This window comes from Tupaia chinensis, unplaced genomic scaffold (genome assembly GCF_000334495.1).
Source record: "Tupaia chinensis unplaced genomic scaffold, TupChi_1.0 Scaffold000459_1, whole genome shotgun sequence".
In the NCBI taxonomy this organism is placed as follows: Eukaryota; Metazoa; Chordata; class Mammalia; order Scandentia; family Tupaiidae; genus Tupaia; species Tupaia belangeri.
In genome coordinates this window covers 2,179,473-2,193,698 of record NW_006159968.1, presented here as the reverse complement: position 1 = coordinate 2,193,698, position 14,226 = coordinate 2,179,473, and the positions used below count along the sequence as shown (strand labels likewise).

Sequence of the window (14,226 nt, the reverse complement as noted above, 5' to 3'; positions counted from 1 at the left end):
AAAAAAAAAAAAAAAAAAGATAAATGCTGGGGAAAGGGGAACTCTCCTACATTGTTGGTGGGAATGTAAATTGGTCCAGCCACTGTGGAGAATAATATGGAGGTTCCTCAAAGACCTTCAATAGAGCTATCATATGACCCAGCAATTCCACTCCTGGGTATCTACTCAAAGGATAGGAGAACACTCAGTCAAAAAGTGCTTGCACAATTATATCCATTGTGGCATTATTCACAATTGCTAAGACATGGAACCAATCCAAATGTCCACAGACAGATTAATGAATTGAAAAAGCGTGGCACATATACTCCATGGAATACTACTCAGCCATAAAAAACCAACAAGATCCTGGCATTTGATAGAAAGTGATGAACATGGGGGATTTATTGCTTAGTGAAGCAAGTCATGCTATTAAACAGAGACATTATATGTCTCCATTTAACATATATCGACTATCTACACTCTATGGTAAAGGCTGAAAGACTGGAGGACATAAAAGCATTGAAAATTGTTATGAACAGTGGGGACAAAGTGGAAGGAGAGTGGGAGGGGGAAGAATGCAGGAAGGGAAATTTGGGGAAAACGTGGAGAAGTAAGACATTTGTGGGACACAGATATGGTTTGTTGCCTGTTGATGTCGTGTATAGTATTCTCAACTCACCTGGAGTGTGGTGTATAACATGTTGGGTAAAATCTATTTACAATCTAGATGATGTATAGCAATTGAATGTATAAATAATAATAAGAAGAAGAACTCTCTATTTCCTCAGTTGGGCCTTCAAATGACAGAAACTCAGTACTGGTTGTTTTTTTTCTTGCTAACCCATAGAAATTGCGAGATAAAAACTTTGTGTTAATATTTGCTAAGTTTGTGCTGAGGAACAGGGTTTCAATAATTTGCTAAATGGCTCACAGAACTCAGGAAAACACTTTACTTACATTCACTAGTTTATGATAAAGGATATAAGTGAGTAGCCAGATGCAGAGGTACTTAGGGTGAGGTATGAAAGGGTATGGAAAGATTCTGTCCCTGTGAAATTGGGGTGCACCACCTTACTTGCATGTGCATGTGTTCACCAGCGTGGAAGTTCTCAGCACCCAGAGGTTAGGAATTTCTAAGGAAGATTCACCATGTAGATATAATTGATTATTAACTCTGCATCAAACTCCTCTCCCCTCCCAAGAGGATGGAATGGGGGACTGAAGCTTCTAAGCTTCTAATCTTGATTTAGCCTTTCTGGTAATCAGCCCTCATCCCAAAGCTATCCAAGGGCCAAAAAGTTGTCTTATTAGAACCAAAGATACTCTTTTCACCAAAGATACTCTTTTTATTCAAGAAATTTCAAGGGTTTTTAGGAGCTCCATGTAAGATGCTTCTACCATCACTATCACTCAGGAAACTAGAAGGGTTTTAAGAGCCCTATGCCAGGAATCAGAGGCAGAAACCAAATATATTTTTTATTATTTCATCAATATCATAATTGATTTGTGTACTTTCAAGTCAACTTTAAACATGAGCTTGAAATAGTCAACTGACCAGCATTTATTTTCCCCTATCAACTTAGTCATTTCTATGCTGAATCAATGACACTGATGGAGGGGCATGAGACGACCTTGATCTGGTTGCAAACCACAGTCTACAGGCCCTACCATAATCCATGTCTTAAATGGCCAGCAGAGAAGAGAAGGGAGCCCAAGTAACCATGCCAGAATGAATCACCCAGCAGCTCTCTTAGTTTGATTGTAGTTGCTATTTTGAGATCAAGACCATCAGCTCCCCAGGCTGTGGGAGACACAGAGTGAGGCTGCACGACTGCCTTCAAAGCAGCTTTCCCCTAATCCAATCAAGGATCCATGACATTCATTTACTGAAGGTTCAGGCAATCAGGATGGGCAACAGAAATCTCCCCCACCCACTTAGAGGTTAGAAATGTTTTGAGGCTGAATTTGATTGGTGTCTCTTTTCCATTGAAGTTTCACAAAGCAACATAAGATAGTTGCACAAATTAGTTCAAGATCAGACTCCAGCCTTTCAGGAAGCCAAAAGAGCAGGACTATGAAGACAAAGCCAGTTTAGTCCTTTTGGCCAGAACCGCCATCTTCCAGTAATTAACCAAAATGACGAACACAAAGAGAAAGAGGAGAGGCACCAGATATATGTTCTCTAGGCCTTTTAGAAAACATGGTGTTGTTCCTTTGGCAACATATATATGAATCTACAAGAAAGGTGATATTGGGAACCAGCAGTTAGCGTAATGGCTATGTCGCTGGACTCCCACGTAGTCGACCGCAGTTCGCGTCCTGGACCCGGTGACTTCAAACTCACGCCGGGTGCGTGTGCGTGCGTGCCCAAGATCCCGAGAGGAGAATGGAGGAGAAGGGATTGCGGCGTGACCATCCCCCCTGGGGGGGGGTGATTTCTCGCTTTCTGTCTCTATGTCTCTCTCTGTCTGTCTGGCGAGCGCACGCGCCCTACAGTGAAAATCTATCCAAAAAAAAAGATTAATGGTCAGTTTTGCTAAGTTGACATTTGAACTAGTCATGCAAAAGCTGTGATGCATTAAGGTTAATGTGGCAAAACTGGAAGAGTCTACAATGTTACCTAGCATGCTGTTGGCATTGTTGTGAACAAACAAGTTAAGGGCAAGACTCTTGCCAAGAGAATCAGTGTGCGTATTGAGCATATTAAACATTCTAAGAGCAGAGATGGCTTCCTAAAACGTGTGAAGAAAAATGACCAGAAAAAGAAAGGAGCCAAAGAGAAAGGTACCTGGGTTCAACTAAAACACCAGCCTGCTCCACCCAAAGAAACATACTTTGTGAGAATCAATGGAAAGGAGCCTGAGCTACTGTAAACTACTCCCTATGAATTCATGTCATGATGGGTGTTAAAAATAAACTAATCTGTGCTCTATTAAAAAAAATATATAAAGCCAGTTTAAAGTAAAATAAAGCCTTAAAACAGCCCCTAGCACAGAAACACTTGCCCAATGCTATTCCCCTGGGCCTCCCCTATAATAGTAACACCTCCAGCACTACCAAATTAGACACTCCAAAAACATGGTTAGAAATTCTGGGTCTTCAGTAGTAGTAAAAGAGCAAATGGTATAAAGAGCCAGAAGAGCCTGCAGTGGTAGTGATCAAATCATTTTAGGGACCAGCAGTTGGCGAAATGACTGTGTTGGCGAAATGACTGTGGACTTCCATTTAATCGACCACGATTTGAGTACCGGACCTTGTGGCTTAAACTCATACCAGGCACATGTGCATGTGTGCCCAAGATCCCAAGAGGAGAATGGAGGAGAAGGGATTGCAGTGTAGCCATTATCCCCTAGGGAGTGATTTCTTGCTTTCTATCTCTCTGTTTTTCTGGCGAACACACATGCCCTATAGCAAAAACCTCCCCCCAAAAATAAAATCGTTTTATTTATTTATTTATTGAGAGAGAGATTTGCTATAGGGCATGTGCACTTGCTGGAGAAAGAGAGAGGTAGAAAGCAGAAATCACTCCCTCATGGGGGATAGCCACACTGTAATCCTTCTTCTCCATCCTTCTCTTGGGATCTTGGGCATGTATGCACCTACACCCGGTATGAGTTTTAAGCCACTGGGTCCAGGACTCATATCGTGGTCAACTATGTGGGAGTCCAGCAATGTAACCATTATGCCATCTGCTGATCCCAAGGTCCCTGTGTAAAGTTTGGAGGCACAAGGTGATTGACATTTGCAGTAACAAAAAAGACCTGCAGTCTCTTCAAAATGCTTCAAAACATAAACAGACACATCGGTAATGGTGCAGAACAGAGAGTCCAGAAATAAGCCCATGTACGACCAACTAATTTTTGACAAAGCCATCAAAAAAAAACACAATGGAGAAAGAATAGTCTGTTCAATAAAGTGTGTTGGGAAAACCAGATATCCACAGGCAAAAGAATGAAATTAAACTCTTAGATTACAGTATACACAAATCGACTCAAAATAGATTAAAGACCAAAATGCAAGACCTGAAACCATAAAACTTTTAGACAAAAACATGGGGGAGTAGCTCCTTGAGAATGTCCTTAGCAATGATTTTTTGGAGGGATATCTTACCAAAAGCTGAGGAAACAAAAACAAAAATTAAAGAATGATGAAGAAGCTAAAATTTTTCTTCAACAGTAAAGAAAACAATCAACAAAGTGAAAAGGCAGCATACAAATTGGGCAAAAACATAAACAATCAGGCATAAAAGTGGGCAAAGGTCCTGAATAGGCGTTTTTGACAATAAAACATCACAATGGCCAAGAGATGTATGAAAAGTTTCTCAATATCATCAGTTACCAGAGAAATGCAAATAACAACCAGAATGAAATATCACTTCACGATATTTAGAACAACTTTTATTAAAAAGATAAAAGATAAGAAGTATTGGTGCAGGTGTGAGAAAAAAGAACCCTTTTACACTGTTGGTGGAAATACAAATTTGTACAGCTTTTATGGAAAACAGATTGGATTTTCACCAAAATATTAAAAATAGGACTTTACTAGTTATATAAAATGCAATTAAATAAGCACATTAGAGAGCTACACAGCTATATTTTTGAAGCACTATTTATAGGAGCCAAGATACAGAAACAACCTAAGTGCCAATCCACTGATTAATGGATAAAGAAATGCACCCTAGACATACAAAACCACATATAAACCTATCTCAAATATGACTGTGGTAGGATGAATAATGGTTCCCCAAATCACCCAGGTTCTAATCACAGGGACCTATGAGTACTGTCTGATATGGCAAAAGGAACTTTGCAGATGTGATGAAGTTAAAGACTTTTGATGGGGCATTTATCTTAGATTATCAGAGTGTACCCTACTGTAAGCTCAAGTGTCTCTTAAAGAGAGAAACAGAGGAAAATTATACTGAAGAGAAGATGATGTAATAATGGACGTAAGAGGTATGAATTGTGTGCTCTGAAGATAGAGGAAGGGACCACAGCTAAGGAATGAATATAGGTAGCACTAGAGGTTAAAAAGGAAATAGATTCCCCCATGAAGCCTCCAGGGCAAAAAAAAAATTATGCTGACACCTTGATTTTAGACTTCTGAGCTCCAGAAGTTGATATAAGCAACCTATTTGCAGTAATTTGTTAAGGCAACAAATGGAAACTAATACAGTGTTCAATTAATGTCTCTCATCTATGACTTTTCTCTCTCTCTGTATGGTTATGTATACACACACACATACTTTCTCTATATATCCACATGCATGTACATAAGTGAAAATGCCAATCCACTGATTAATGGATAAAGAAATGCACCCTAGACATACAAAACCACATATAAACCTATCTCAAATATGACTGTGGTAGGATGAATAATGGTTCCCCAAATCACCCAGGTTCTAATCACAGGGACCTATGAGTACTGTCTGATATGGCAAAAGGAACTTTGCAGATGTGATGAAGTTAAAGACTTTTGATGGGGCATTTATCTTAGATTATCAGAGTGTACCCTACTGTAAGCTCAAGTGTCTCTTAAAGAGAGAAACAGAGGAAAATTATACTGAAGAGAAGATGATGTAATAATGGACGTAAGAGGTATGAATTGTGTGCTCTGAAGATAGAGGAAGGGACCACAGCTAAGGAATGAATATAGGTAGCACTAGAGGTTAAAAAGGAAATAGATTCCCCCATGAAGCCTCCAGGGCAAAAAAAAAATTATGCTGACACCTTGATTTTAGACTTCTGAGCTCCAGAAGTTGATATAAGCAACCTATTTGCAGTAATTTGTTAAGGCAACAAATGGAAACTAATACAGTGTTCAATTAATGTCTCTCATCTATGACTTTTCTCTCTCTCTGTATGGTTATGTATACACACACACATATACTTTCTCTATATATCCACATGTATGTACATAAGTGAAAATTGCTGATAACTTTATTCATTAGTATAGAAAATTTCTTTCAACCAAAAATGCACTAAATACAAATGACAAAAAATATTTTGGCATTACCGCTGTAAGCAAAAACCATTTTCTTCACGTGAGATTAGTAGTCAGAGAATATCACATGGAAAAAATTTGAATTACAGTCCATATTTGAAAAAATTTGAATTACAGTCCACACATATACTGGGTGAAAGAAATAGAAAGAGATTATCTTCTATACCCTTCAATCATTTATACAACAGCACTATTTTCAAGCACTCTGGTGATTTGGTGATTTGACTTTATTTTTCTCCTATGGCATTTTATTACATTTTTATCTTATTCACAATTTCAGGTCCAGTTTCTGTAGTGCAGTGGTAAAACAAATGCCCTGCAAGGCAGGGAGTCATATGGTAAATGTGGGATCAAATCTCTGGGGTGTCCTGTGAGCACCTGTGCCTAGAATCCCGAGGAGCTAGAAGGCTGGGGAAAAGAAGATTGTAAAGCGATCCATTCAAGGATGTCTCTATCCCTCATGGAAGTGCATGTGCTCTCTAACATAAGAATAATAATTGTAATTTGAGTGAAATGGAGTCATTATCCCCTAGAAAGTTAAAAACTTGGTAAAGAAAACGCTTCAAAAGAAAAATATATCTTGCAGAAAATGGCTCTCTTTTCCTCATTTTCCATCAACCTGCTGCCACCCCCTTATATTGAACCACTTTCTTTTTGAGAATGATGAAGTTTTGCAATGTTATATTGAGTGTACGAATAACATATATTAACCTTCGAGTTGGCATTGATTATATAAACTTGCTCTCAGGGTTCAGTTACAGCAGCTTAGCAAAGGATAGGTGTACGCTGGCAGGATAGAAATCTGCAGTGTTATAAGCTCTTCATAGAACTTTTAATGAAAACGAATGAGAACCACTGTGTTAGGAAACAGTAGGGGAACTCCTGGTTGCTTCTGTCACATTCCCGACTCCTTTCCCTTTCAGTTCCCATGTTTGCAAAGGAAAGATGAATTAATATTTTTATGAGCATATTACAATTATGAGAAGAAAACTAAGATTTTTTAAAAAGCCACATAGCCAAATTAAAATTATTTTTCTTAGTTATGCTTGTTCAGTCTCTTCCAATAAAGCAGCTGATTCCAAGTAAACTGTAAGACCATTTCCAGATATCAAATTGAAGGCATTCATCAGCGGCATTTCTAAAGGACTATCAAATTTTGGCAAACCTAGTTTGAAAAGGGAGAAAAAAATGTATAATTCATCCACATACACAGAAAATGCAGTTCTAATCACTGAGTGTGGACAATTGGCTTAAATAATCACAGGGAGGATGACTGAAGCTTCCATTTAGCATTAACTTTCTGCTTTTGTTCTTGCTCCAGCAGGTCTCAATGCTCCCCTTTTCCTCTGAGAGCCTCCTAAATCCTGATTAATACCTAGTTAACTACCATTTTGTATTGTTTCCTCTTCCCACCTGCATCGCCCTCAGCAGAACAGCCAATAGGGCAACACCTGGGTTTTTCTGTATAGTTCGTCCCTCATTTCCTTAAGTGTATAAACAGACATTTCTTCCTCTAAGGGTAGAGAGAATGATACTGCCTATTTTCTTACGGTGAAGTCATATATTGGCAAAATGTGCACCCTCATACTAACACATGATTGGCAACACAGGATATTTCTGATGACCTTTAGTTGCAAGACACTCAGGCTGTGGGCAACCAAGACAGTCCCTGTACTCACAGACTTTAATGGAGAAGGCAGTTGGATAAACACTGACTATGTTATAGAAAAAGATATGATTTGAGAAGTACAAAGGGCTAAAGAGGCACCTAATCTAACCTCATGCAGTATGTGATGGGCGTGGGAGGGGCTACTCCATTAATGTTTGCTGAACTGAATCCGGTGCTTGCCCTTCACTTCCTTGGATTTTATCATTGATTCTTAGAGGAGATTTATGAGTCATTCTTGGCTCTCGATATTAATAACCGTGTCTGTGGTTTATTAGCTTCTGGATATATTTAGATAAGAGGGAGAGGGTTGCAAAATCTTTAATAAACAGGCAGAGCTCTTGGCTATAAAGTGAGTACTTCGAGAAATGATGCGTCAAATACATTCAATTTAATGAATATTTATGGACCACCTACTATTATAGAGGTATTCAAGTAAATGCAAAAATGAAGTCAATAATCCTTGTTTTCTCAGGGTGTAGGAGCGAGAGTGTGTGTATATGAGACAGAGTGGGCCGGAAACAGGAAAAGATGAAGGAAGAACTAGAGAAGAACAAGTCTAAGTATGTGCACAAATAATCAAACAAGGGATCTGATTTCATAAACGAAGCTGTAGGCCAGAGTACTTATTTATGATAAGAACATCATTCTGATGTAATTACTTTCAGGAGAGAACAAACAATGAGCTCAGAGCAGTGAGAGATGCTGAGAAAACAACAGGTGATAACTTCTGCAGGTCAGATGATTGCTCTTCCTGCCCACATGCCTCACCCCTTCTACTCTGGGGTAATCTCCCTCCTGGTCCCTCATGGCTTCTGTGCTAACTTCCTATTTGCACTGAATATATTAAAATGTAACTTTACCTTGCCCTTTTCATGTCTGCTGCTCTAAGTTCTCTGATTCTTGAAGCCAATTACATGCCTTGGCATTATGACTTTGGCACCTAATGATGACGGAGACACCGTAAATGTCGGGGCACTGGATTCAGTATAGAACATATCATAAGTTTTCAATAACATTTGGTAAATCAAGTGATGCTGCTGTAGAAATCAAAAGGTAGGTCAGCTCTGTGGCCTGATGATGAAGGGAGCCATATCCCACATGACTAAGTAGTCTGAATTCTAACCCAGGTGGCTTGAAAAAACATGGCAGACAAATGTGCATCTGTGCCCCAAAACCCAACAGGATGGAGAAATGAAGAAGGGGTGGTGGCATGACCACACCCCATTGGGAGGTGTTTTCTCCTCTCCTCTTTTTCTCTGGCAAGTACACACACTGTCAGGGAAAAAAATAAGATTTTTCAAAAAACAAAAGAGTAAAGGTCTTATCCTTCCAAGATTTTCACAGTTAATTCTTGTTCTTCCAAGATTTTCACGTTAATGTATAAAGAATCACCTGGAGAGGTTGTTTAAAATGAATTCTCTTGTTGATCACCTTGATGTGTTAATTACACATTGTATTTGTGTATTGAAAAACCACACTGTACCCCATAAGTGTGTCCAACTATGGAATATCAATTAGAAGTTATTTTTTAGGGGAACCAGCAAATGGCATGATGGTTATATCACTGGACTTTCATGTAGTCCACTGAAGTTCAAGTCCCAGGTATGGTAGTTTAAAACTCACACTGGGTGTGTGTGTGTGCATGCCTAAAATCCTGAGAGGAGAATGAAAGAGGAGGCATTGCAGCATGGCCATCCTCCATGGGGGGGTGGTGGTTTCTCTCTTTCTGTCTCTCTCTGTCTCTTTGGTTTGGTTGTTATGGCATTGGACTCCCATATGACCATCCACAGTTCAAGTCCAGGACGCATCAGATTGAAAATCATGCCAGGAACATGTGTGTGTATGTCCAAAATATGACTGAAGCTTCCATTTAGCATTAACTTTCTGCTTTTGTTCTTGCTCCAGCAGGTCTCAATGCTCCCCTTTTCCTCTGAGAGCCTCCTAAATCCTGATTAATACCTAGTTAACTACCATTTTGTATTGTTTCCTCTTCCCACCTGCATCGCCCTCAGCAGAACAGCCAATAGGGCAACACCTGGGTTTTTCTGTATAGTTCGTCCCTCATTTCCTTAAGTGTATAAACAGACATTTCTTCCTCTAAGGGTAGAGAGAATGATACTGCCTATTTTCTTACGGTGAAGTCATATATTGGCAAAATGTGCACCCTCATACTAACACATGATTGGCAACACAGGATATTTCTGATGACCTTTAGTTGCAAGACACTCAGGCTGTGGGCAACCAAGACAGTCCCTGTACTCACAGACTTTAATGGAGAAGGCAGTTGGATAAACACTGACTATGTTATAGAAAAAGATATGATTTGAGAAGTACAAAGGGCTAAAGAGGCACCTAATCTAACCTCATGCAGTATGTGATGGGCGTGGGAGGGGCTACTCCATTAATGTTTGCTGAACTGAATCCGGTGCTTGCCCTTCACTTCCTTGGATTTTATCATTGATTCTTAGAGGAGATTTATGAGTCATTCTTGGCTCTCGATATTAATAACCGTGTCTGTGGTTTATTAGCTTCTGGATATATTTAGATAAGAGGGAGAGGGTTGCAAAATCTTTAATAAACAGGCAGAGCTCTTGGCTATAAAGTGAGTACTTCGAGAAATGATGCGTCAAATACATTCAATTTAATGAATATTTATGGACCACCTACTATTATAGAGGTATTCAAGTAAATGCAAAAATGAAGTCAATAATCCTTGTTTTCTCAGGGTGTAGGAGCGAGAGTGTGTGTATATGAGACAGAGTGGGCCGGAAACAGGAAAAGATGAAGGAAGAACTAGAGAAGAACAAGTCTAAGTATGTGCACAAATAATCAAACAAGGGATCTGATTTCATAAACGAAGCTGTAGGCCAGAGTACTTATTTATGATAAGAACATCATTCTGATGTAATTACTTTCAGGAGAGAACAAACAATGAGCTCAGAGCAGTGAGAGATGCTGAGAAAACAACAGGTGATAACTTCTGCAGGTCAGATGATTGCTCTTCCTGCCCACATGCCTCACCCCTTCTACTCTGGGGTAATCTCCCTCCTGGTCCCTCATGGCTTCTGTGCTAACTTCCTATTTGCACTGAATATATTAAAATGTAACTTTACCTTGCCCTTTTCATGTCTGCTGCTCTAAGTTCTCTGATTCTTGAAGCCAATTACATGCCTTGGCATTATGACTTTGGCACCTAATGATGACGGAGACACCGTAAATGTCGGGGCACTGGATTCAGTATAGAACATATCATAAGTTTTCAATAACATTTGGTAAATCAAGTGATGCTGCTGTAGAAATCAAAAGGTAGGTCAGCTCTGTGGCCTGATGATGAAGGGAGCCATATCCCACATGACTAAGTAGTCTGAATTCTAACCCAGGTGGCTTGAAAAAACATGGCAGACAAATGTGCATCTGTGCCCCAAAACCCAACAGGATGGAGAAATGAAGAAGGGGTGGTGGCATGACCACACCCCATTGGGAGGTGTTTTCTCCTCTCCTCTTTTTCTCTGGCAAGTACACACACTGTCAGGGGAAAAAATAAGATTTTTCAAAAAACAAAAGAGTAAAGGTCTTATCCTTCCAAGATTTTCACAGTTAATTCTTGTTCTTCCAAGATTTTCACGTTAATGTATAAAGAATCACCTGGAGAGGTTGTTTAAAATGAATTCTCTTGTTGATCACCTTGATGTGTTAATTACACATTGTATTTGTGTATTGAAAAACCACACTGTACCCCATAAGTGTGTCCAACTATTGTATATCAATTAAAAGTTATTTTTTAGGGGAACCAGCACATGGCATGATGGTTATATCACTGGACTTTCATGTAGTCCACTGAAGTTCAAGTCCCAGGTATGGTAGTTTAAAACTCACACTGGGTGTGTGTGTGTGCATGCCTAAAATCCTGAGAGGAGAATGAAAGAGGAGGCATTGCAGCATGGCCATCCTCCATGGGGGGGTGGTGGTTTCTCTCTTTCTGTCTCTCTCTGTCTCTTTGGTTTGGTTGTTATGGCATTGGACTCCCATATGACCATCCACAGTTCAAGTCCAGGACGCATCAGATTGAAAATCATGCCAGGAACATGTGTGTGTATGTCCAAAATATCTAGAGAAGAATGGAGAAGAAGGGATTGTGGTGTGGTCATCCACTTTGGGGAGTGATTTCTTACTTTTCCTCTCTCTGTCTTTCTCTGTTGAGTGCACACACCCTATGGTAAAAACCTAAATTTTAAAAAATATGTATTTTTCAACAATAAAGACTCCCCCACACTCAAAATTGTTTGATTCAGAAAACCAGAGTTGGGAATCTTTAAGCAAGCTTCCCTAGTTACTCTGACAGTCCCTATGCCATACTTTGAGAAACTCTGCTCTCACTGTAAAACTTCCTAACAAGGTGATATTTCTCTTTCGACTGATTGTACATGCTCATCTTAAAGCCCAGATGAAAAGAATTTATGTACTCTGTATCATTTGTCAACCCATGAAGTTCTCCTTTCTGAATGCTAGGTAATAACATAGCTCTTTGGATAGAAATGGGTTTTTTTTCTAGACATTATCAGATAGTCCATTCCTGACTAGCATATTATCTCAGTCCATGAAGCTAAGTACAACATGCAAACCGAGGATAACATCAAGACTTATGACTTATGCCTCGTAAACTCTGCACAGACCTAGAAAGCAGCCTGTGGTTAGTAGAGTTTTAAACAAATACCATTAATTTAGAAGCATTAAAGAATCATTAAAGAAGAATAATTTCTTAGGTAACTCCAAGACCAAATTTTCTAACTATCATGTTAAACAGAAAACCTAGAATGCCTAGGAATTGTGGGAAGCATCACTCAAAATGTCAGTAAATCAATACAGGCTAGAGTCCTAAACAAAACAAATCTTCACTAAATTCCATTGTGATTTCAGAATTAATACAAATATATCATCACAGAAAAATACACTGTCAAGAGGATTGCAGTGAGTTACAGACCTCAGTCTCTAAGCTGCAGGAGTTTGCCTCTGGCAGCCATATCAGAGTTCAGGTAATTAACAGAGTCTGCCTTGCAACAGGATAGTGCTTTGCAGACTGTTTGATATTCTGTCAGCTTCTCACTCAGACCCCAGTAACCCTTTGAAATATGCTGAACTGAAGCAGTCAGCCCTCAGGGGGATCATTCAATGAGTAAGAGAGGGAGAGAAATCACAGTTTGTAACTGAGATCATTTCATGGGCAGTTTGCCAGGTATTTGGAAAACTATCATATAAAGGTCTCTTAATATGAGGCACTTATGAAATGCAATGCTATGAATCTGTAAAAGCACTTTAAAAGTGATTTAAGAGGACACTTCATATTATTTCTTAAGTCCTACTGTCTTAAGAATTAATTCTATCTATTTCAATGTTGGAATCTAGGAGGTAGGATGACAATACTATTAGATTTTAGCAGTAACAGAAAGTATTCTTTAGGATGAAAGATCAGGACCTTTCCTGCATATAGTCATTAAAATCACCCCAGATATCAGGTCAAGTTCATGGTCATCTCTGTCCAGACCCTGATGAGAACACAGGCAACACTTACCATGCACAGGCAGTGCCTCTGAAATAGCTGGCAAGACTGACAAACCGTGATTTGACAACATCTTGGGTAGGAAAGAGAAAATATTTTAACATTATTTTAAAATGACCAGAATTGGAATGACATACAGACATCCTAGCAGTAACTTGAAAACAGTTACTTACAAGCTGTAGTTATCACCAATGAGCATGTGAAGACCCCGGCTACTATTCCTCCCATAAACCATCTGAAACAACAAGATTGCTCAGGTTTAGCATATTAATAATGCATTTCCAGTATGAGACTTAATATAAACTTACAATTTCAAAAACTATAAAAATGCAATATCAAAAATCTCAAGGTATTGGCGAAAGGATAGGTATATCAATTAATAGAATAGTCCAGAAATAGAACCATCTGATATAGTAAATTGAGTTTAACAGAGCTACAAATGCAATCCAAAGGAAAAAAACATAGTCTTTTTAACAAATATTGTTGGAACAATGGGATATTCATGTGCAAAAAAGTGAACCTCTACATATACATCACACCTTACACAAAATTTTACTCAAAATGGACTGTAGACAAAAACACAAATCAGAAAATAAAATTAAAAAAAAATCCTAGAGAAAATAAAAGGAGAAAATTTGTGTGGCCTTGTACTTGACGGTGAGTTTTTAAATACACCAAATGCACAATCCATAAAAGAAAAAACTAATTGAACTTCATTAAATTAAAAAACTTTGTACTATGAAATATGTCGCTGAGAGAATAAAACATCAAGGTACAGTCTGTGAATAAACTAACTGTAAGTCACATATCTAATAAAGGACTTCTATCCAGAGCTCTCAAAACTCAACAATAGGAAAACGCAATCCTCCTTAAAAGTGAGCAAAAGATCTGAAAAGACACCTTCCAAAAGAAGACATACAGACAGCCAATAAGTATAAGAACAGATGTTCAACACCGTTTGTCTTCACGATAATGCAAACCAAAACAGGGAAATATTACTGCTCACCCATTACGCATT

The 14,226-nt window shown here is 38.8% G+C and overlaps 1 protein-coding gene across 7 annotated transcripts in view; it reads right to left on the bottom strand.

Moving 5' to 3' along the window:
• TMEM71 (transmembrane protein 71) overlaps window positions 1-14,226 on the bottom strand; it is a 59,479-nt gene that overhangs the window by 18,409 nt on the left and 26,844 nt on the right. For 5 of the 7 annotated variants that reach the window (XM_027774594.1, XM_027774595.1, XM_027774596.1 and 2 more), the window contains 2 exons: window positions 13,382-13,443; window positions 13,221-13,281 (listed from right to left, as the gene is read on the bottom strand). In XM_027774594.1, coding sequence (XP_027630395.1) covers window positions 13,221-13,281; window positions 13,382-13,443 — 123 coding nt within the window. Of the gene's footprint in view, window positions 1-5,276; window positions 7,148-10,764; window positions 10,845-13,220; window positions 13,282-13,381; window positions 13,444-14,226 lie in introns of those variants that run through there. The other 2 variants (XM_027774591.1, XM_027774593.1) reach the window with 2 other exon arrangements.